Source organism: Oncorhynchus masou, chromosome 32 (assembly GCF_036934945.1).
Source record: "Oncorhynchus masou masou isolate Uvic2021 chromosome 32, UVic_Omas_1.1, whole genome shotgun sequence".
NCBI classification, from domain to species: Eukaryota; Metazoa; Chordata; class Actinopteri; order Salmoniformes; family Salmonidae; genus Oncorhynchus; species Oncorhynchus masou.
The window spans coordinates 56,965,926-56,989,223 of NC_088243.1; the positions used below are offsets into that span (position 1 = coordinate 56,965,926).

The 23,298-nt window shown below is 46.4% G+C and overlaps 3 protein-coding genes across 12 annotated transcripts in view; all 3 read right to left on the reverse strand.

The window, feature by feature from the left end:
- LOC135526264 (protocadherin alpha-C2-like) overlaps positions 1 to 23,298 on the reverse strand; it is a 222,383-nt gene that overhangs the window by 165,595 nt on the left and 33,490 nt on the right. For 2 of the 10 annotated variants that reach the window (XM_064954478.1, XM_064954464.1), the window contains exon 1: positions 6,723 to 9,230. The exons of the other annotated variants lie outside the window; for them this stretch is intronic. In XM_064954478.1, coding sequence (XP_064810550.1) covers positions 6,723 to 9,083 — 2,361 coding nt within the window. In that variant the 5' untranslated portion in view covers positions 9,084 to 9,230. Of the gene's footprint in view, positions 1 to 6,722; positions 9,231 to 23,298 lie in introns of those variants that run through there. 10 annotated transcript variants of the gene reach the window in all.
- On the reverse strand, positions 2,940 to 5,357 carry LOC135526853 (protocadherin alpha-3-like). The gene has a single exon (XM_064955524.1). The coding sequence runs from the start codon at positions 5,355 to 5,357 to the stop codon at positions 2,940 to 2,942; it is 2,418 nt and encodes an 805-aa protein (XP_064811596.1).
- LOC135527041 (protocadherin alpha-3-like) lies at positions 20,477 to 22,940 on the reverse strand. The gene has a single exon (XM_064955696.1). It carries the CDS (start codon positions 22,850 to 22,852, stop codon positions 20,477 to 20,479), a length of 2,376 nt encoding a protein of 791 aa, XP_064811768.1. The 5' UTR covers positions 22,853 to 22,940.

Consider the following 23,298-nt stretch of genomic DNA (forward strand, 5'->3'; position numbering starts at 1 on the left):
TCTGTCCACGATGCTGGACGACTGTATCATCCAGCGGCTGAATAAGCTACCAAAACAGCAAAGGGGAGGGTTCAAACTATGACGAGAAGATATCTACCAGGGATATTACTCTAGGTGGTTACTGACACCATGTGATTCCACTTCAAATTACACTATCGTTTAAAACTTTAAATTGTATTTATCCTATATTGAACTCTATCTTGACACAATACATACGAGAGAAAACGTTACTCCAACGTTGTATGGCTATGGGAAACATGGATACACTTGAAATCAAATCATAATAGTATTTACAATAAATACATAATTATTCAAGAATGCAACAAGTGTCCAAAGTATATACGATCGAGAAAGATTCATACAAAGTAAGATGAAGGCGTTTGGGTGATGCGTTAACTTTAGGTGAGATTATGACTTCATCGCTTTATGGCAAATATACTGTACAATTCGCAACGTTTTCGCACCACTACCATGGACAGCGACCATCCCGAAGAGACTGTGAATTAGTTCAGGTGGGAGATAAGGTTATTGCATACAACCCTCTAACTAAAAAACAACATTATTGCAGTGGTGGGCCGTCAGGGCCAGCAAGGCCTTCTCTGCTGGCCTAAGCATTATCAGAATATAATTTTTTTAAATATATTTTCTCACAGATATGTATTAAATTATTCCCCAGAGTAAGAGTTACACTCTTCATTTCATAGCGTTCCTCTTAGTTGCACTGCTTCCATCCCCAGGTTGAGATTTGGAGGGCTAGTCTTTCCTGGTGTCAGGAAAATAACCTCACACTCAACGTCAACAAAACTAAGGAGATGATTGTGGACTTCAGGAAACAGCAGAGGGAACACCCCCCTATCCACATCGATGGAACAGTAGTGGAGAGAGTAGCAAGTTTTAAGTTCCTCGGCATACAGATCACAGACAAACTGAATTGGTCCACTCACACAGACAGCATCGTGAAGAAGGCGCAGCAGCACCTCTTCAACCTCAGGAGGCTGAAGAAATTCGGCTTGTCACCAAAAGCACTCACAAACTTCTACAGATGCACAATCGAGAGCATCCTGGCGGGCTGTATCACCGCCTGGTACGGCAACTGCTCCTCCCTCAACCTTAAGGCTCTCCAGAGGGTAGTGAGGTCTGCACAACGCATCACCGGGGGCAAACTACCTGCCCTCCAGGACACCTACACCACCTGATGTTACAGGAAGGCCATAAAGATCATCAAGGACATCAACCACCCGAGCCACTGCCTGTTCACCCCGCTATCATCCAGAAGGCAAGGTCAGTACAGGTGCATCAAAGCTGGGACCGAGAGACTGAAAAACAGCTTCTATCTCAAGGCCATCAGACTGTTAAACAGCCACCACTAACATTGAGTGGCTGCTGCCAACACACTGACACTGACTCAACTCCAGCCACTTTAATAATGGGAATTGATGGGAAATTATGTAAATATATCACTAGCCACTTTAAACAATGCTACCTTATATAATGTTACTTACGCTACATTACTCATCTCATATGCATATGTATATACTGTACTCTATATCATCGACTGCATACTTATGTAATACATGTATCACTAGCCACTTTAACTATGCCACTTTGTTTACATACTCATCTCATATATATATATATACTGTACTCGATACCATCTACTGTATCTTGCCTATGCTGCTCTGTACCATCACTCATTCATATATCCTTATGTACATATTCTTTATCCCCTTACACTGTGTATAAGACAGTAGTTTAGGAATTGTTAGTTAGATTACTTGTTGGTTATTACTGCATTGTCGGAACTAGAAGCACAAGCATTTCGCTACACTCGCATTAACATCTGCTAACCATGTGTATGTGACAAATCAAATTTGATTTGATTTGATTTGATGTTAGATCTTTTATCCAATCATATTCAGCCATCATGTGTTACCAGGGGTCTAAAATCTGCCCTCGGGCCTTCAGAATCAACAGTGCGGGCGCTTGTAGCTTAAAGTGAAAGGAAATTCAAATTTAGTGTCAACCAATCAGTTTTAGAGTAGGCTATTGTACGCCTGCTGGCTGGCTCCAGTGGTACACAGGAGCCAGCTAGCAGGCGTAGTGCGTGCACGTCTTTTGATTGGATTACCAATATTGACAGGCAGGTCCTATATGGGCAGGTCTCAGAACTAGGAAACTGAAATTGATCAACAAATTCATTTGCGTACTACTAAGCTGTTTTTTCAACCCGCAATGGCGGAAGGAGAAGATATCGATTTGGTCGAGGATATAATTATAACGCCATTCTCAAGACAAACTTTTCAAGAAAAGTTAGACATTGTCAGGAGAGGTAGACGACGACGCTACAAAGCCTGTCACAGGCGGGAAAGGGGTTCGTTCGCCACTTTCAACTATGGGCGCTATCATTGACTCACAAGCTCCGAGAAGCACTGCAAACTGTACTGCTGGGAATGCCTATTATTTGCAAGTAATCGATTTGTTGTTTGGAGCCACACTGGCTTTGCAAACCTGAGTTTTCTAACCAAGGCTGCAACGAGACACCAAAGTACGGCTGGGCACTTACAAGCAATGGTGCTTTTGAAAACTTTTGTGGGCACCGGAGTGGATCTACAGCTCAACGGACAAGCACGCAGGGCAACGAAGCTGCACAATGAAAAGGTATTGTACTCTTCCCCTGCAATTCTCTGAATAAAAAATGTCAATTTCAAGGTGACGCAACGCCTGGTTATACTGCGTTTCTGTCTAAATGTATAGTGTCTAGAGCCATGGCATCATAATGATGGTAATAAGAGGTGGATTAATTCGGATGGGACTGTGTAGGACTTCACTGAAGGCCCAGGCCCCAGAACCACGGCACCCTACTGCATTCTTGACACACTCACAGGATCATTTTGGTCAATTAAGTATTGGCCTGAAATGTTCATGTTAAATGTCATTGGTCAATGTTTGGCACAATACATTTGTGGGATACGGGGTATTTTTCCATTTCTTACCTCTCCAGAAGCTCTCCTCCTATGGTCAGGTAGAACTAGAGTATTCCCATTGCTACCCGGGACTATAGTAGAACCTATACTCATTCTGGGTCCAACTAACATGTACCGATTGTCTCCGGATCTGTACTGGATGCTGTGGCACAGTGTCCCGTCGTTATTCACGTCTTGTAAATACTTGGAGGAATAGTCTGTGGGTTTGGAGCACTGCATTACAATCAACACGACGATACTGATGAGAAAAAGCGTTGAAACTGACCCCAAAGTAATGATCAAATAAAATGTAACGCTGTCCTCCTCCTCGTCTTTTACTGAACTTTTAACATCAGAAGCTGCAAAAGCCTCTTTGGGCTCCACAACCTTGATAATCACAGTAGCTGTTGCTGACAGTGAAACGTTCCCATTGTCTTTTACCAGTATGACCAGTTTATGCTCAGCCTCGTCTGTCTCTGTGAATGACCGAAGTGTCCGTATCTGTCCCGTATAGCGGTCCAAAGCAAAGAGACTGTGGTCAGTAACTTCCTGCAGTGAAAATAATAACCAGCCGTTGTATCCTATATCAGCGTCATAGGTTCTCACTTTAGTCACCAAATGGCCTGCGTTCACATTACGGGGAATCTCCTCCACACCTTCAGCGGAACCGTTAGCGCTGACTGGATACAAGATCACTGGAGCGTTGTCGTTCTGATCCAGAATGAACACGTTGACTGTGACGTTGCTGCATTGTGACGGAGTTCCAGAGTCTGTAGCTACAACTTGGAATTGGAATGTTTTTAAAGTTTCAAAGTCAAAGCTTTTTAGCGCCAGTATGTTCCCATTTTCAGGATTTATGTTTAGAAAAGATACCAATTTGTTCATTTCGCCACCATCTCTGATAATATGATATGAAATCAGAGCGTTTTCATTTATGTCACGATCTGAGGCAGTCACTGAAAATACTGAGCCTCCTGGGTCGTTATTCTCCGTGACATAGAAAGTATAGGGGCTCAGTGAAAACTCTGGACTGTTATCATTCACATCTGATACAACAACGCTGATAGTCTTTATAGATGACAAGGACGGTTCCCCTACGTCTTTGGCTACTATTGTTAGATCATATTCAGACTGTTTCTCCCTATCTAGTGGTGACTTGGTGACTACAGAGTACATGTTGTCCTGTAATGACGGCGTTAGAGTGAACGGGACGCCCTCACTTATAGAACAAATAACTTTCCCATTGAGACCAGAGTCCAAGTCATTTACACTGATTAGCGCGACTGTCGTTCCGGGTCTAGAATCTTCGGGGATTGCGTTAGAAAATGATGTCACCTCTATCTCAGGTGCGTTGTCGTTCAGGTCAACAATATTTACAATGACACTTTTGTCCGTTTGAAAAGGAGCAGATCCCTTATCAGATGCCTGAATATCAATGTCATAGCTGTCTTCTATCTCAAAATCGATCCCTCCTTTTACAGTTATTTCACCGGTGTTGATATTCACATCGAAAAGCTCACGTAATTTCCTATTCACATTATTACCGAAGGAGTAAACTATCTCGCCATTTGAACCTTCGTCTAAATCCGTAGCATTTACCTGTACAACGATTGAGCCAATTGGAGAATTTTCGTTCAGTTTTGCAGTGTATGACTCTTTAGTGAAAACAGGCATATTATCATTTACATCTAAAACGTCCACAATTATTTCTATAGTCCCAGACCTTGGAGGTTTTCCGCCATCAATGGCAGTAAGTAGTAATTTATAGCTCCCTGTAGTCTCTCTATCTAGCGGCTTCAGTAGATTCAAAACAGGAGTTTTCGAATCCTTGCCTCGGTCCTTAACTTCCAGACGAAAATGTTCATTATGACTGAGTTTATATTGTTGAACAGAGTATTGCCCGCTATCTGGATCGAGTGCAGCTTGTAGCTGAAATCTCACGCCTGGTAACACGGACTCTGAAATCTCTAATCGTTTCTCTGTGTCGGGAAAGCTGGGAGAATGGTCGTTCACATCTAACACCTCCACCGAGACATAATGGATCTCCAGCGGGTTCTCTAGAACGGTTTTCAGGTTGATCAAACACACGCTGCTCCGTTCGCACACCTCCTCTCGGTCTATTTTTCGATTCACATACAAGATGCCGTCATTCTGGTTTACCTGGAAAAGGGGCTCGGTCGAGCCAGACACGATTCGAAATCCCCTTTCCTTCAATGTGCTCAGATCTATTCCCAAATCCTTAGCTACATTCCCCACGACAGATCCTTCCTTAAGCTCTTCAGCGATGGAGTATCTTATCTGAGCAGAAGCTCCGCTCCAAAAGAGAACCAAAGCAACCATGAAGGCAACCCATTGGCAACGTTCCTGCCATGCCCCGCATCCTCTTTGTTCCATGTTTTCTATATAAATAACAATAATCCACACCACTTCCGTTAATCCTCTATTGATAAGACATTTATATCATTACATTCCGAGTAGGATCACTGCTCATTATCCAATAGTGTTTTAAGAATGTCAAATGTAGATATTAGTCTCTCCTCGATGCTGCATGACTGCTCCTCGCAGAGCGATTGAACAAGCAACGAAACCAGCAAGGAGGAGAACTGAAAAGCATGAAAATCATATCTGTAAGGAGCATTTTTATAGTTGAGTACTGACACCATGCGACTCTACCTCACATTGCACTATCGTTCAAGTGTATTCATGTTTCCATTTCAATATTGAATGTTGTCTTGACACATAACACATATCAGAGAATAGGTCACTGCAACAGATGCATGGGTAAATAAAATCAGGATAACCATGACAAACCATATATTCAATATATATCCCATTTAGCAGACGCTTTTGTCCAAAGCGACTTACAAGTCGGCTGGGGCCACTACTTTTACATATGGGTGGCCCCAGCGGGAATCGAACCCACGACGCTTGGCGCTTGGCGTTGCAAGCGCCATGCTCTACCGACTGAGCCACACAGGACCCGAGCAACTAAAACGTTCCTCATGAACGCAACAAGTGTCCCACAAGGAATAAGGAATATAAAAAATAAAAAAGAGGATAGCTACTTCACTTGCTTTTGTATGTTATTCCTTTTTGGCAAAAATACGCAAGGGCAATAGGGTGTTGAACAACAAAACATTTCAGCACCACTATCGTGGAAAGCGACCAGCTGGGAGTGGCAGGCTAATGCGCTGGTATATGAGCCCGCTACTTCTGGTGTGAGATCATATGACAGCCAACAAATCTCTTACTGCCAAAAACATAATTTACAAATTCACACTACCATTTTGGTAAATTAAAACAATTACCTGAAATACTTCCAAAAGCAATGAGAATAGTCCAAATAATTGGAGAACTCAAGCATATCCCACTCGTTGAATCCACGTATATTCAATGGCATTACGTTGAACCAAAGTGGAATAGAATTTGAATTAACGTCCGTGCCCAGTAGGATGTAACGGGGGTCAGCGTGCTGCTAACAAATTAGTTTCCTCTACCTTTCGACTGCTCATACTGTGCTCGAACCAGTGGTCCTCTGCTTCGCAACACACGTGACAAATCTTATCAACAACGTTCCAACGGGTTACTGTACCAATTGGATGGCTCTGTAAGGAACATTTCAAGCTAGCTGTGGAGTGAGCTTACGGTACGTGCTTAACTCTGTAACACATACTGTACACTATCAGCACAAGACCACGTGAATTGTCAACACTGGGTAGAGGAGAATTAAGAATGAAATGTTAGTTTTCAACTTCTTACCTCTCCAGAAGCCCTCCTCCTGTGTTCAGGTAGCACTAGAGTATTCCCATTGCTGCCCGGGACTGTAGAACCTATACTCATTCTGGGTCCAACTAACATGTACCGTTTGTCTCCGGATCTGTACTGGATGCTGTGGCACAGTGTCCCGTCGTTATTCACATCTTGTAAATACTTGGAGGAATAGTCTGTGGGTTTGGAGCACTGCATTACAATCAACACGATGATGCTGATGATAAAAAGCGTTGAAACTGACCCCAAAGTAATGATCAAATAAAATGTAACGCTGTTCTCCTCCTCGTCTTTTACTGAACTTTTCACATCAGAAGCTGCAAAAGCCTCTTTGGGCTCCACAACCTTGATAATCACAGTAGCTGTTGCTGACAGTGAAACGTTCCCATTGTCTTTTACCAGTATGACCAGTTTATTCACAGCCTCGTCTGTCTCTGTGAATGACCGAAGTGTCCTTATCTGTCCTGTATAGCGGTCCAAAGCAAAGAGACTGTGGTCAGTAACTTCCTGCAGTGAAAATAATAACCAGCCGTTATATCCTATATCAGCGTCATAGGCTCTCACTTTAGTCACCAAATGGCCTGCGTTCACATTGCGGGGAATCTCCTCCACACCTTCAGCAGAACCGTTAGCGCTGACTGGATACAAGATCACTGGAGCGTTGTCGTTCTGATCCAGAATGAACACGTTCACTGTGACGTTACTGCTTAGTAACGGAGTTCCAGAGTCTGTAGCTACAACTTGGAAATGGAATGTTTTTAAAGTTTCAAAGTCAAAACTTTTTAGCGCCAGTATGTTCCCATTTTCAGAATTTATGTTGAGAAAGGACGCCCATTTGTTTTCCTCGCCACCATCTCTCAAGATATGATATGAAATAAGTGCGTTTTCATTCATGTCAGGATCTGACGCACTCACGGAAAATACTGAGGTGCCGGGGATGTTATTCTCAGTGACATAGAAAGTATAGGGACTCAGTGAAAACTCTGGACTGTTGTCATTCACATCTGATACAACAACGCTGATAGTCTTTATAGATGACAAGGACGGTTCCCCTGCGTCTTTGGCTACTATTGTTAGATCATATTCAGTCTCTTTCTCCCTATCTAGTGGTGACTTGGTGACTACAGAATACATGTTATCTTGTAAAGAGGGAATTAGTTTGAAAGGTACATCTTCAAGTAGCGAGCAAAGAACTTTGCCTTTGAGACCAGAGTCCAAATCATTAACACTGATCAGTGCTACAGTAGTTCCGGGTTTGGAATCCTCACGGATTGCGTTCGAGAAAGATGTCACCTCAATCTCCGGTGCATTGTCATTAACGTCAATTACATTGATAATAATAGTTTTGTCAGTTGTCAAAGGAGCTGTCCCCTTGTCTGATGCCTGAATATCAATCTCAAAGCTGTTATTTTCCTCGAAATTAATAACACCCTTTACAATTATTTCCCCGGTAATGCAGTCTAAATCAAAACGTTTCCGTACTCTACCGCCCACGTCGTTGGCGAAAGCATACATTATTTCGCCATTTGAACCTTCGTCCAAATCAGTCGCGTTCATCTGTATGACTGTTGTGCCTAAAGGGGCATTTTCATTCAGCGTTACAGAGTATACCTCCTTAGTAAAGACAGGGCTGTTATCGTTTACGTCTAATACATCTACAGTTATTCTCATGTCTCCAGATCTAGGAGGTTTACCTCCATCAATAGCCGTGAGCAATAATCTATGGCTCCGTATGGCCTCTCTATCTAACGCCTTCTGTAAAATCAAAGTAGGGGTTTTGCGGTCCTCACCTCGATCTTTAACTTCCAGACGGAAATGATCATTGGGGCTGAGTTTATACTGTTGAATAGAATAAATGCCTCCATCTCGATCATGAGCAGCATTAAGCTGAAATCTCGCCCCAGGTACCGCAGATTCTGAAATCTCTAACCTTTTCTCTTTCTCGGGAAAGATGGGAGAATGGTCGTTAACATCTAACACCTCCACAGCAACATAATGGATCTCCAGCGGGTTCTCTAGAACGGTTTTCAGGTTGATTAAACACACGCTGCTCCGTTCGCACACCTCCTCTCTGTCTATTTTTCGGTTCACATACAAGATGCCGTCATTCTGGTTTACCTGGAAAAGAGGATCAGTCGAGCCAGATACGATTCGAAATCCCCTTTCCTTCAATGTGCTTAGCTCTATACCCAAATCCTTAGCTATATTCCCAACGATAGTTCCTTCCTTAAGCTCTTCAGAGATGGAGTATCTTATCTGTGCAGAACCTCCGCTCCAAAAGAGGACCAAAGCAACCATGAACACAACCCATTGCCGTCCCTCCAGCCATGCCCCGCATCCTCTTTGTTCCATGTTTTCAAGATAAATAACAATAATCCACAGCACTTCCACTATTCCTTCATGGTGACAGTTGTCTATCCATTATATTCGGATAGGACCAAAGCTCGTTATCAAGAGTGTTTTCAGAATATATCATTGAAATCTTATTCTCCCCACGAAGCTCACGACTGTGTTCATCCAGCGACTGAATAAGATACGAAACCAACAAGGGGGCGGACTCAAAAGTATGACGAGAGGATGTCAACCCGGAGCGGTATTCTAGTTGTGTACTGACACCATGCGATTCTATCTCAGAGTGCACTATCGTTCAAGCTTATTCATGGTATATAGTAAAAATACAAATCGCATAAAACCGTACTGAAAAAGTTGTGTGGATTAAGAAAGTCGGAATGCAGAGGTCGACACACCATGATGCATAGCCTGGGACACCATTTACTGGAGTGTGTAACAAGCGTCCCACCCCGACTGAAGTCAATATTGAAATATATTTATAGAAATGAAGAGCATATCTACTTGACATGCATGTAGGCGTATATGTCATCACTTTTTGGCAGACCTTCACCAGACACTCATCGCGTTGAAATCAACAGCATTTCAGCACTATTGTAGTGGACTATGACCAGTGGTTTGGACCGATTTACAAGTTCTCTCTCTGAAAAATGTAGTTCATTTAATACTATTGTCATAAGGTTCCATGACTTTGTCCATGCAGGGCATCTGAACACACAAAATACATTTTGGATGATTTTAATAACATTTTGGGTGTTTTATTCAACTTTTGTAAACCTGTGGTGTTCCCGGGAAAAATTACATTAGAATGTAATGGGTGATACTACAATTAGTGTATAAAATTGAGTTCAGGCACATGCCCATTCATCAGATGGACACACTTCCCCTCCCAGACCCCCACATGCATGTGTATCTGAGCACACACACACACACACACACACACACACACACACACACACACACACACACACACACACACACACACACACACACACACACACACACACACACACACACACACACACACACACACACACACACACACACACACACACCTCGCTCCTCTTGGCTTCCATGGCAACCCCCACGATGTCACGTTCTGACCATCGTTCGTGTGTGTTTTCCTTGTTTTAGTGTTGGTCAGGACGTGAGCTGGGTGGGCATTCTATGTTGTGTGTCTGGTTTGTCCATTTCTATGTTAGGCCTGATATGGTTCTCAATCAGAGGCAAGTGTTAGTCATTGTCTCTGATTGGGAACCATATTTAGGTAGCCTGTTTTGTGTTGGGTTTGGTGGGTGATTGTTCCTGTCTTTGTGTTTGTGGCACCAGATAGGACTGTTTTGGTTATTGCACGTTTCTTGTTTTGTAGATTGTCGTACTTTCATCTTTATTAAAGATGCACAAAACTCACCACACTGCATTTTGGTCCGCCTCTCTTTCCCCACAAGAAAACCATTACAGGATCACCCACCAACCAAGGACCAAGCAGCGTGGTAAACAGAGGCAGCAGGAGAAGCGACAGGTGCAGCAGGAGCAGCAGCAGCAGAAGCAGCAGCAGCAGAAGCAGCAGCAGGAGAAGCAGCAGCAGCAGGAGCAACAGCAGCAGCAGCAGTGGGAGAGGCTGCACTATTTGGAAGAATGGACTTGGGAGGAGATCCTTGACGGGAAAGGACCCTGGGCAGAGCCAGGGGAATATTGCCGCCCCAAAGCCGAGCTGGAGGCAGCGAAGGCAGAGAGGCGGCATTATGAGGAGCTAGCACGGCAGAGCGGCTGGAAGCCCGAGAGGCAGCCCCAAAAATTTATTGGGGGAGGCACAGGGAGAGTGTGGCAGAGTCAGGAGTCAGACCTGAGCCAACTCCCCCTGTTTACCGCAAGGAGCCATGGATGGAATTGGAGCTGTCGGTGAAGCTGAGGGCTGAGTCTGAGAGTGTTGAGGATGTATTGGACAGAGTAGAAAGAAAGCTGTTGGTTTGGTATAGTATGCACGGCATTCGCCCTGAGGAGCGTGTCAGCTGTCCGATGCCACCTGTGTCAGTTCCTCGTACTCAGCCTGAAACGTGTGTTGGAGTTCCGGGGGATTTGATGCCGGCTATACACACCAGGTCTCCAGTACACCTTCACAACCCGGTGTATCCTATTCCTTGCACTCACCCGGAGGTGGGTGTCCCCGGCCCGGTACCACCAGTGCCGGCTCCCCGCACCAGGCTGTCTCTCCGTCCCATCAACACAGGTGCTCCCACCTGTCCGGCGCTACCAGAGTTTCCGCCCCTCAGTCAAGAGGCGCCAGAGCTCCTCAGTCCAGCACTGCCAGAGCCTTCCTGTCCAGCGCCGCCTGAGCCACCAGTCTGCCCAGAGCCGCCAGTCTGCCCAGCGCCGCCAGTCTGCCCAGCGCCGCCAGTCTGACCAGTGCCGCCAGTCTGCCCAGCGCCGCCAGTCTGCCCAGCGCCGCCAGTGCCGCCATTCTGCCCAGCGCCGCCAGTCTGCCCAGTGCAGCCAGTCTGCCCAGCGCCGCCAGTGCCGCCAGTCTGCCCAGCGCCGCCAGATCCGCCATTCAGCCAGGATCTGCCAGAACTGCCATTCAGCCAGGATCCGCCATTCAGCCAGGATCCACCAGAACTGCCAGTCAGCCAGGATCCACCATTCAGCCAGGATCCGCCATTCAGCCAGGATCCGCTAGTCAGCCAGGATCTGCCATTCAGCCAGGATCCGCCATTTAGCCAGGATCTGCCAGAACTGCCATTCAGCCAGGATCTGCCATTCAGCCAGGATCTGCCATTCAGCCAGGATCCGCCATTCAGCCAGGATCTGCCAGAACTGCCTGTCAGCCAGGATCCGCCATTCAGCCAGGATCTTCCAGATCCGCCAGTCAGCCAGGATCCACCATTCAGCCAGGATCCGCCATTCAGCCAGGATCCGCTAGTCAGCCAGGATCTGCCATTCAGCCAGGATCCGCCATTCAGCCAGGATCCGCCAGAACTGCCAGTCAGCCAGGATCTGCCATTCAGCCAGGATCCGCCATTCAGCCAGGATCTGCCAGAACTGCCAGTCAGCCAGGATCCGCCAGTCAGCCAGGATCTGCCGGAACCTCCAGTCAGCCAGGATCTGCCGGAACCGCCAGTCAGCCAGGATCTGACGGAACCGCCAGCCAGCCAGGATCTGCCGGAACCACCTGAGCTTCCTCAGTCCCGAGCTGCCCCTCAGTCCCGAGCTGCCCCTCAGTCCGGAGCTGCCCCTCAGTCCAGTGTGGCCCGTTGTTAGGGTTCCTAGGCCAAGGTTAGCGGCGAGGGTTGCCACTCAAGGGACGCTAAGGAGGGGGACTAAGACAATTATGGAGTGGGGTCCACGTCCAGCGCCAGAGCCGCCACCACCACCGCGGATAGATGCCCACCCAGACCCTCCCCTATAGGTTTAGGTTGTGCGTTCGGAGTCCGCACCTTGGGGGGTACTGTCACGTTCTGACCATCGTTCGTGTGTGTTTTCCTTGTTTAGTGTTGGTCAGGACGTGAGCTGGGTGGGCATTCTATGTTGTGTGTCTGGTTTGTCCATTTCTATGTTAGGCCTGATATGGTTCTCAATCAGAGGCAGGTGTTAGTCATTGTCTCTGATTGGGAACCATATTTAGGTAGCCTGTTTTGTGTTGGATTTGGTGGGTGATTGTTCCTGTCTTTGTGTTTGTGGCACCAGATAGGACTGTTTTGGTTATTGCACGTTTCTTGTTTTGTAGATTGTCGTACTTTCATCTTTATTAAAGATGCACAAAACTAACCACGCTGCATTTTGGTCCGCCTCTCTTTCCCCACAAGAAAACCATTACACACGGGAACCTTTCCCCAATAGAATCTTTCCCCCACGGGAACCACACCTATTGGCATTCTCACAAACAATCGCAACATTGTTTCAATAATATATAAAACTTTTCTTGCAGCTCTGGTATATAAAGCTTTTTTGAGGCCTTGCTCACAATTAATTCTGTGGCAGCACAATGACCAAACGATATACTGTATGTGAGGCTCTTGATCATATCCTTGATCATGACACTGGTGAGGAGGAGAGAGACCTTGTTAAACTTTGACACGAAGTAGTGTGTGATAAATAGTACAATATGTTTCATCTGAGTATTTGTTATAGTCAAAATAATCCATACATTATGCTTTTTTGATAAAAAGATTGAACACAACATTAGGTAATAGTATATGTATTATTATGGATTTGTAATCAGCAATAATGGGGGCGGTCATTTTGGCCCAGGAACACAGAATTAATTAACATGAAACGAACACAACAGGAGGGTTAACCTTTGGCTGCAAATGAGCCGGCTAGCAACTTTCATGAGTGATGTTGTGAAATCATGTTTCATCTAATATGCTAACCCACAACCATAAACACTACTGGTCAAAACACCTACTCATTAAAGGGTTTTTATATATTTAGACTATTTTCTACATTGTAGAACAATAGTGAAGACATCAAAACTATTAAATAACATAAATGGAATCTTGTAGTAACCAAAAAAAGTGTTAAACAAATCAAAATATATTTTACATTTTAGATTCTTCAAAGTAGCCACCCTCTGCCTTGATGACAGCTTTGCGCACTCTTGGCATTCTCTCAATCAGCTTCACCTGGAATGCTTTTACAACAGTCTTGAAGGAGTTCCCACATATGCTAGAGCGGCCTCCATATTAGCGCCCATACAGAACTTTATTCTTAAAATGTTGGTGATGTAACAATGACCCGCTGTAAACATGCAAAACAATCCAGCGAATTTAACAGATGTTTTTTTTCAATTAGCATTTGGGATAATGTGTATCCAAGTTCTTACTGTGTTGTAGTGTCAACAAACTGCATATCTGCTTTCAGTAGACATCTCCATAGGTTTTGAAAACTATCAGAAATAAACAGCACAGCGCGGAAGTGTCAATTATCACTTAGCGACGTTAATCGATGTTGTAAAGAGGTCAATCGAACTCGACCAAACCAATGGAATTGCCACGGATGTCACACCCTGATCTGTTTCACCTGTCTTGTGCTCGTCTCCACCCCCCACCAGGAGTCTCCCATTTCTTCCCATTATCCCCTGTATTTTTATACCAGTGGTCTCTGTTTGTCTGGTGCCAGTTGGTCTTGTCTCGTCAAGCCTACCTGCGTGTTTTTCCGTACTCCTGTTTTTCTAGTCCCCGTTTTCTTGTCCTCCCGGTTCCGACCTTTTCTGTCTGCCCTGACCCTGAGCCCGCCTGCCATACCATTCTGCCTGCCCTGCCCTTGAGTCTGCCTGCCGTCCTGTACCCATCTGACTCTGACCTAGTTTACAAACTTCTGCCTGTCCTCGACCTGACTCTTGCCGGCCCCTTGTCTATTAATAAATATCAGAGACTCTAACCATCTTTCTCCTGCGTCCGCATTTGCGTCTCGTCCTGTGTCGTTATAATGGAAACGTTTGGGGAATTGCCATGCTCACCAACTTATACAAACAGTAGTTAGCATTTAGCAGTCACTTCTTCTAAACCTGAAAAGGGACAACTTATAAATGTTGTACAGTGAAAACAGCCAAATATATCCATATCAGACTTAAGTAACCACATTGTGGGCCTGTTACAACACATCAATCATAATGGATTTGAGGAATATCTACTTTGTTAGATCAGATTTGTTGAATGTGTGCCAATCTCATCAATGGAAAGGTCTGCATTCCATAGACTCCTTTACCGCATCTATGGAGGAGAAAGTGGCGCTCTTGGAACGTTCAATCCTATTGGCCTAACTCTCTCTATATAGGGCTCTAGGACAACCCTCTTAATCGACAACATAACATTTGCAGCCCACTATCAGCCTGAAAACATAATCCTGGCACGTTTTTACAAAAAGGTCAACTGTCAGGCAGCTGAAGTTTTTCTCAATACATTGCAGTCAATGGGAAAAGATGTGTCACAGGGTTGACGCTTTCTCAGTATATAGCAGTCAATAGGAAAAGAAGAGTGTCACAGGGTTTATGTTTTTCACAGTACATTGCAGTCAATGGGAAAAGATGAGTGTCCCAGGGTTTATGTTTTTCACAGTACATTGCAGTCAATGGGAAAGGATGAGTGTCAAAGGGTTGATTTTTTTCTCAATATATTTCATTCAGTGAGAAAAGATGACATTTTTCGGAGTAAATTTCCGTCAATTGGAAAAGACGAGTGTCCCAGGATTGATGTTTTTCTCGGTATATTGCCCGTCAATTGGAAAAGATGAGTCTCACAGGGTTGACATTCAATAGAAAAAGATTCCACAGTTGACATTTATGCAAATATATTGCAGTCAATGGGAAAAGATGAGTGTCACAGGCTTGACGTTTATGTCAACACATAGCAGTCAATGGGAAAAGATAAGCCTCAACCAATTTAATCGTATGTGTCACGACTTCCGCCGAGGTCGGTCCCTCTACTTGTTCGGGCGGTGTTCGGCGGTCGACGTCACCGGTCTTCTAGCCATCGTTGATCCATCTTTCATTTTCCATTGGTTTTGTCTTCATTTTCTACACACCTGGTTTTCATTATCCAATTACATGTTCATGCATTTAACCCTCTGTTTCCCCCATGTTTGTTGTGCGTGATTATTTCTATGTTCAGTTCGATTCATGATGGCTGTTTTTTCGACGGGTGCTGTGTTCACCCGTGCGTAATATTTACCTTTGGTTATTGGTCAAGTGTATTTGTTTACCTTGTGCCTTTGTTTTATTGAGTAAAGTACATTGCTCACTCATTTTGCTCTCCTGCGCCTGACTTCATGCACCAGCTACACTCACCTTCTGACAGAATCACGCACCCAACCATATGGAGTCAGCAGGAGCAGACAACCCCAGATTAGGGGTCGAGGAACGTGTCCAGCAGCATGCGGCCATGTTACAACATCTCAGCATCGCCATGGATCGCGTCCTGCAGAATGTGGACCGTTGGGAGAGAAGAGGAGTTCCTCCAGTGCCTCCACCATCACCACCAAGGACACCACTACTCACCCCTCCTTCACCGACGATTCAGCTCGATCTTCCGAAGGAGCATGATGGGACGGGATGTAATGGGTTCCTACTCCAGCTGGAGCTCTACCTAGCAACCGTCCACCCGGCTCCTTCGGGCCGTGAGAGCGTGTCCGCCCTCGTCTCCTGTCTCTCAGGGAAAGCCCTGGAGTGGGCCAACGCCATATGGGAGGAAGGAGAAGCGGTATTGTTATTCGGTATTCAAAGATTTCACCCGCCGCTTCCGGGCAGTTTTCGACCACTCGCCAGAGGGTAGAGTGGTGGGTGAACGGCTCGTCCAACTTGGGCAGGGGACAAGGTGTGCACAGTAGTACTCTCTTGACTTTCGGAACCTGGCCGCCAGCGTGGGATGGAACGACATGGCACTGATCGATCACTACCGTTGTAGTTTGGAGTTGGGAGTTGGCCTGCAGGGACAACACTCTCACCTTTGACCAGCTGGTGGACCTATCCATCCGGTTGGATAACCTGCTGGCTACCCGCGGACGTCCAGATCGGGGTCTGTCAATTCCATCCCCCAGCACCACAGCTCCTACCCCCATGGAGCTGGGAGGTGATTCACGTAGGGTGACCGGAGGAGGGGCCGGTTCATGCACCATCTGTGGCTGCAGAGGGCACACTGCCGGTCGGTGCTGGAGAGTTTCCCCTGGGAGTCGAGGCAGCAGGCAGGGCACTCTTGTGTCACCCCATGTGAGTCGGCACCAGGCTCACCCAGAGCCCTCTGTTGCACACGTTTGTGTTTTCCCCACATTCCCAGAATAAGGCGCTCATAGATTCAGGCGCTGCTGGGAACTTTATTGACAGATCATTTGCCCTTAGTTTAGGGATCCCTATTGCTTCAGTGGATATGCCCTTCCCAGTTCACGCCCTAGATAGTCGACCATTGGGGTTAGGGATAATTAGGGAGGCCACCGCTCTACTGGGCATGGTGATGCGGGAGGATCGCAAGGAGAAAATCTGTTTTTTTCCTTATTGATTCTCCTGCGTTTTCCATGGTGCTGGGTATACCCTGGTTGGCCTGTCATGACCACACTATTTCGTGGCAACAGAGGGCTCTCACGGGGTGGTGACGAGAGTGCTCGGGGAGGTGTTTAGGGGTTTCCGTCGGTGCGACTTTGGTGGAAAATCCAGACCAGGTCTCCACCATGCGCATCCCCTATGAATATGCCGATTCGGCTCTCGCCTTCTGTAAGAAGAAGGCAACTCAATTACCACCCCATCGACCACCCCATCAAGAGGAGTCATCCCCTGTCACAAGAGGAGATGGCGGCTATGGAAACATATGTCTCCGAATCCGTGGAGCAGGGGTACATTTGGCCCTCCACTTCACCTGCCTCCTCAAGTTTATTTTTTTGTGAAGAAGAAGGATGGAGGTCTGCGCCCATATGACGTGGGGGACCGGGAGTTGTTGACAGGGCTTTTGGTCAGCTGAGGGCTCTGTTTACCTCGGCTCCCGTGCTGGCTCATCCGGATCCCTCTTTGGTGTTCATAGTGGAGGTGGACGCGTCCGAGGCTGGGATAGGAGCTGTGCTCTCTCAGCGCTCGGGTACTCCACCAAAGCTCCGCCCCCTGTGCCTTCTTTTCGAAGAAGCTCCGCCCGGCGGAGCGAAAATATGACGTTGGGGACCGGGAGTTGTTGGCTGTCATCAAGGCTTTGAAGGCGTGGAGACATTGGCTTGAGGGGGCTAAACACCCTTTTCTCATCTGGACTGACCACCGCAATCTGGAGCAATCGGGTGGCGAGGAGACTGAATCCTCGCCAGGCAAATGTGGGTCATGTTTTTTTACCCGTTTTGTTTTCACCCTATCCTACAGGCCAGGCTCCCAGAACATGAAGGCAGATGCACTGTCCCGGATGTATGACACAGAGGAGCGGCCCATGGATCCCACCCCCATACTCCCGGTCTCTTGCCTGGTGGCACTGGTAGTGTGGGAGCTGGACGCGAACATCGAGCGGCCGTTACATACAGAGCCCACTGCCCTCCAATGTCCTGCTCGGCATCTGTTAATTCCGTCTGCTGTTAGCGACACTTTGGTCTATTGGGCCCATACATCACCCTCCTCTGGTCATCCCGGCATCGGTCGGACAGTGCGCTGTCTTAGTGGGAAGTACTGGTGGTCAACTTAAGCTAAGGACGTGAGGGTTTATGTCTGCTCCTGCTCAGTGTGCGCCCAGCGCAAGGCCCCTAGGCACCTGCCCAGAGGGAAGTTACAAGCCCTTCCCGTTCCTTCCTGTTCCACAACGGCCGTGGTCGCACCTGTCGGATCTTCCTCCATCACAGGGCAACACCACGATACTGGTCATTGTGGATCGGTTCTCTAAGTCCTGTCATCTCCTCCCTTTGCCCGGTTTCCCTACGGCCCTACAGACTGCGGAGGCCCTGTTTACACATGTCTTCCGGCACTACGGGGTGCCTGAGGACATAGTATCTGATCGGGGTCTCCAGTTCACGTCAAGGTTCTGGAGGGCGTTCATGGAACGTCTGGGGGTCTCGGTCAGCCTTACCTCGGGTTTTCACCCCGAGAGTAACGGGCAGGTGGAGAGAGTGAACCCAGGATGTGGGTAGGTTTCTGCGGTCCGATTGCCCGGACCGGCCGGGGGAGTGGGTGTTCGTTCATGCCCTGGGCAGAGATGGCCCAGAACTCTCTCCGCCACTCCTCCACTAACCTCCCCCCCTTCCAGTGCATACTGGGGTACCTGCCGGTTCTGGTGCCTTGGCATCAGAGCCAGATCGAGGCTCCTGCGGTGGATGACTGGTTTAGGCACGCTGAAGAGACATGCGACGCCGCTCATGTGCACCTTCAGCGAGCCGTGAGGCACCAGAAAACCTGCACAGATCGCCGCAGCAGTGAGGCCCCGTGTTCGCACCGGGGGACCGGGTCTGGCTCTCGACCCGAAACCTGCCCCTCCGCCTGCCCTGCCGGAAGCTAGGCCCGCGGTTTGTGGGGCCATTCAAAGTCCTGAGGAGACTGAATGAGGTAAGTTACAGGTTTTAGCTTCCCCCCGATTATCGAATTAACCCCTTGTTCCACGTGTCTCTCCTCAGGCCGTTGGTGGCTGGTCCACTCCAGGAGTCTGAGGTGCGGGAGGTTCCTCCGCCCCCTCTGGAAATCGAAGGGGCCCCGGTGTATGCAGTTCAATCCATACTGGATTCGAGGCGTCGGGCGAGGGTCCTTCAGTACCTCGTGGAGTGGGAGGGGTACGGTCCGGAGGAGAGATGCTGGGTGCCAGGAGGACGTGTTAGACCCATCGATGCTGCGGGAGTTCCACCGTCTCCATCCAGATCGCCCTGCGCCTCGCCCTCCCGGGTCGTCCCCGAGGCCGGTGTCGGCGTGCGTCAAGGGAAGGGGGATACTGTCACGATTTCTGCCGAGGTCGGTCCCTCTCCTTGTTCGGGCAGCGTTCGGCGGTCGACGTCACCTGTCTTCTAGCCATCGCTGATCCATCTTTCATTTTCCATTGGTTTTGTCTTTATTTTATACACACCTGGTTTTCATTATCCAATTACATGTTCATGTTTCCTCCATGTTTGTTGTGCGTGATTACTTCTATGTTCAGTTCGGTTAATGAAGGCTGTGTTTTTCGACGGGTGCTGTGTTCACCTGTGAGTAATGTTTATTGGTCAAGTGTATTTGTTTACCTTGTGCCTTTGTTTTTTTGAGTAAAGTACTTTGCTCACTCATTTTGCTCTTCTGCATCTGACTTCATGCACAGGCTACACTCACCTTCTGACAGTATGTCAATAAGACATAAAAAAGTAACTTAATTCGGCGTGAAGGTTATGAAGGGTTAAAAAGGTTTAATCTTCCCAAATTGTACATATTTGTGACCGGGGGACTGTCATGACCCAGCATATGAAATTTCAAGTCAATCGACCCAAAAGCATTTTTTTACCTCAATTGTACACAATGATCTTGCAGTTGAGATGTAATGAGATAAACATCAATCCTGTGAACCTCATATTTTACATTGACTGCAATGTATTGAGAAAAACATGTACCTTTTTATTAAAAAACGTTCCAGGATGACGTGTTCCTGTGATATCATGTTGCCAAAAAAAACATATATGTTTATTTTAACAGGTAAGTTGACTGAGAACACATTCTCATTGGCAGCAACGGCCTGGGGAATAGTTACAGGGGAGAGGAGGGGGGATGAATAAGCCAATTGGAAGCTGGGGATGATGAGGTGACCATCATGGAATAAGGGCCATATTGGAAGTTTAGCCACCACACCTGGGTTAGTACTCTTATGACAAAAGCCATGGGCTCTTTAGTGACCACAATGAGTCATTTGACACATATATACACTATGAAATAATAACATATACAATTTCCAAGCTCAGGGAGAGCACCAGCAAACGGTTAATATTTAGAATCGTATTTAACTTCTTACCTCTCCAGAAGCTCTCCTCCTATGTTCAGGTAACACTAGAGTATTCCCATTGCTGCCCGGGACTATTGTAGAACCTATACTCATTCTGGGTCCAACTAACATGTACCGTTTGTCTCCGGATCTGTACTGAATGCTGTGGCACAGTGTCCCGTCGTTATTCACATCTTGTAAATACTTGGAGGAATAGTCTGTGGTTTTGGAGCACTGCATTACAATCAACACGATGATACTGATGAGAAAAAGTGCTGAAACTGACCCCAAAGCAATGATCAAATAAAATGTAACGCTGTTCTCCTCCTCGTCTTTTACTGAACTTTTTACATCAGAAGCTGCAAAAGCCTCTTTGGGCTCCACAACATTAATAATCAGAGTAGCTGTTGACGAAAGTGAAACGTTCCCATTGTCTTTTACCAGTATGACCAGTTTATGCTCAGCCTCGTCTGTCTCTGTGAATGACCGAAGTGTCCGTATCTGTCCCGTATAGCGGTCCAAAGCAAAGAAGCTGTGGTCAGTAACTTCCTGCAGTGAAAATAATAACCAGCCGTTATATCCTATATCAGCGTCATAGGCTCTCACTTTAGTCACCAAATGGCCTGCGTTCACATTGCGGGGAATCTCCTCCACACCTTCAGCAGAACCGTTAGGGCTGACTGGATACAAGATCACTGGAGCGTTGTCGTTCTGATCCAGAATGAACACGTTTATTGTGACGTTGCTGCATTGTGACGGAGTTCCAGAGTCTGTAGCTACAACTTGGAATTGGAATGTTTTTAAAGTTTCAAAGTCAAAGCTTTTTAGCGCCAGTATGTTCCCATTTTCAGGATTTATGTTTAGAAAAGATACCAATTTGTTCATTTCGCCACCGTCTCTGATAATATGATATGAAATCAGAGCGTTTTCATTTATGTCACGATCTGAGGCAGTCACTGAAAATACTGAGCCTCCTGGGTCGTTATTCTCCGTGACATAGAAAGTATAGGGACTCAGTGAAAACTCTGGACTGTTATCATTCACATCTGATACAACAACGCGGATAGTCTTTATAGATGACAAGGACGGTTCCCCTGCGTCTTTGGCTACTATTGTTAGATCATATTCAGACTGTTTCTCCCTATCTAGTGGTGACTTGGTGACTACAGAGTACATGTTGTCCTGTAATGACGGCGTTAGAGTGAACGGGACGCCCTCACTTATAGAAGACAGAACTTTGCCATTGAGACCAGAGTCCAAGTCATTAACATTGATTAGTGCTACAGTAGTTCCGGGTCTAGAATTCTCGGGGATTGCGTTAGCAAATGATGTCACCTCTATCTCAGGTGCATTGTCATTAACGTCAACTATTTTGATTATAACACTTTTTTCAGTTGTCAATGCAGCTGTCCCCTTGTCTGATGCCTGAATATCAATTTCATATATTTTATTTTCTTCATAATCTATTACTCCTGTTACAATTATTTCACCAGTTTTCGGGTCTAAATCGAAACGTTTTCGCACCTTCCCTTGCACGTCATTGGCAAAATAATAGGTCACTTCACCATTAGAACCCTCGTCCAAATCAGTGGCATTAACCTGTATCACGGTGGTGCCTAAAGGAGCGTTTTCATTCAGCAATACTGAGTATACCTCCTTTGTAAAGACTGGGGCGTTATCGTTAACATCTGATACGTCTACAGTTATTCTAATTTCTCCAGACCTAGGAGGTTTCCCACCGTCAAGGGCTGTGAGAATTAGCTTATGGCTTTTTAAAGCCTCCCTATCCAGTGTTTTTTGTAAAACCAAAATAGGTGTTTTGCGGTCATCACCTCTATCTTTAACTTCCAAGCGGAAATGATCGTTCTGACTGAGTTTATATTGTTGAACTGAATATTGGCCACTGTCTGGGTCGTCTGCAGCGTGCAGCTGAAATCGCGTCCCCTGCAACGCAGATTCTGACATCTCTAACCGTTTCTCTTTCTCTGGAAAGCTGGGAGAATGGTCGTTAACATCTAACACCTCCACCGCGACATAATGAATCTCCAGCGGGTTCTCTAGGACGGTTTTCAGATTGATTAAACACACATTGCTGCGTTCGCACACCTCCTCTCTGTCTATTTTTCGGTTCACATACAAGATGCCGTCATTCTGGTTTACCTGGAAAAGGGACTCGGTCGAGCCAGACACGATTCGAAATCCCCTATCTTTCAAGGCGCTCAGATCAATTCCCAAATCCTTAGCTATATCCCCCACGACAGTTCCTTCCTTAAGCTCTTCAGAGATGGAGTATCTTATCTGAGCTGAAGTCCCGCTCCAAAAGAGAACCAAAGCAACCATGAACACAACCCACTGCCGTCCCTCCAGCCATGCCCCGCATCCTCTTTGTTCCATGTTTTCAAGATAAATAACAATAATCCACAGCACTTCCACTATTCCTTCGCTGGTGACAATTGGCTATTCATTATATAAACAGGCATGACAAAAGCTCATTATCCAATAGTGTTTTCAGAATATATAATTTAAATTTTATTCTCCCCACGAACTCATGACTGTGTTCATCCAGCGACTGAATAAGATACGAAACCAACAAGGGGGCGGACTCACAAGTATGACGAGAGGATGTCAACCCGGAGCGTTATTCTAGTTGTGTACTGACACCATGTGATTATACCTCACATTACACTATAGTTTAAATGTATTAATAGTATTTTGTCACAGTAAATATCGAACAGAAAACCTTACTTAAGAAGTTGTGTGGATTAAGTTCTACATACCATGTGGCATAGCCTGGGACACCATTTACTGACGTATTCAACAAGTGTCCCATCCCGACAGGA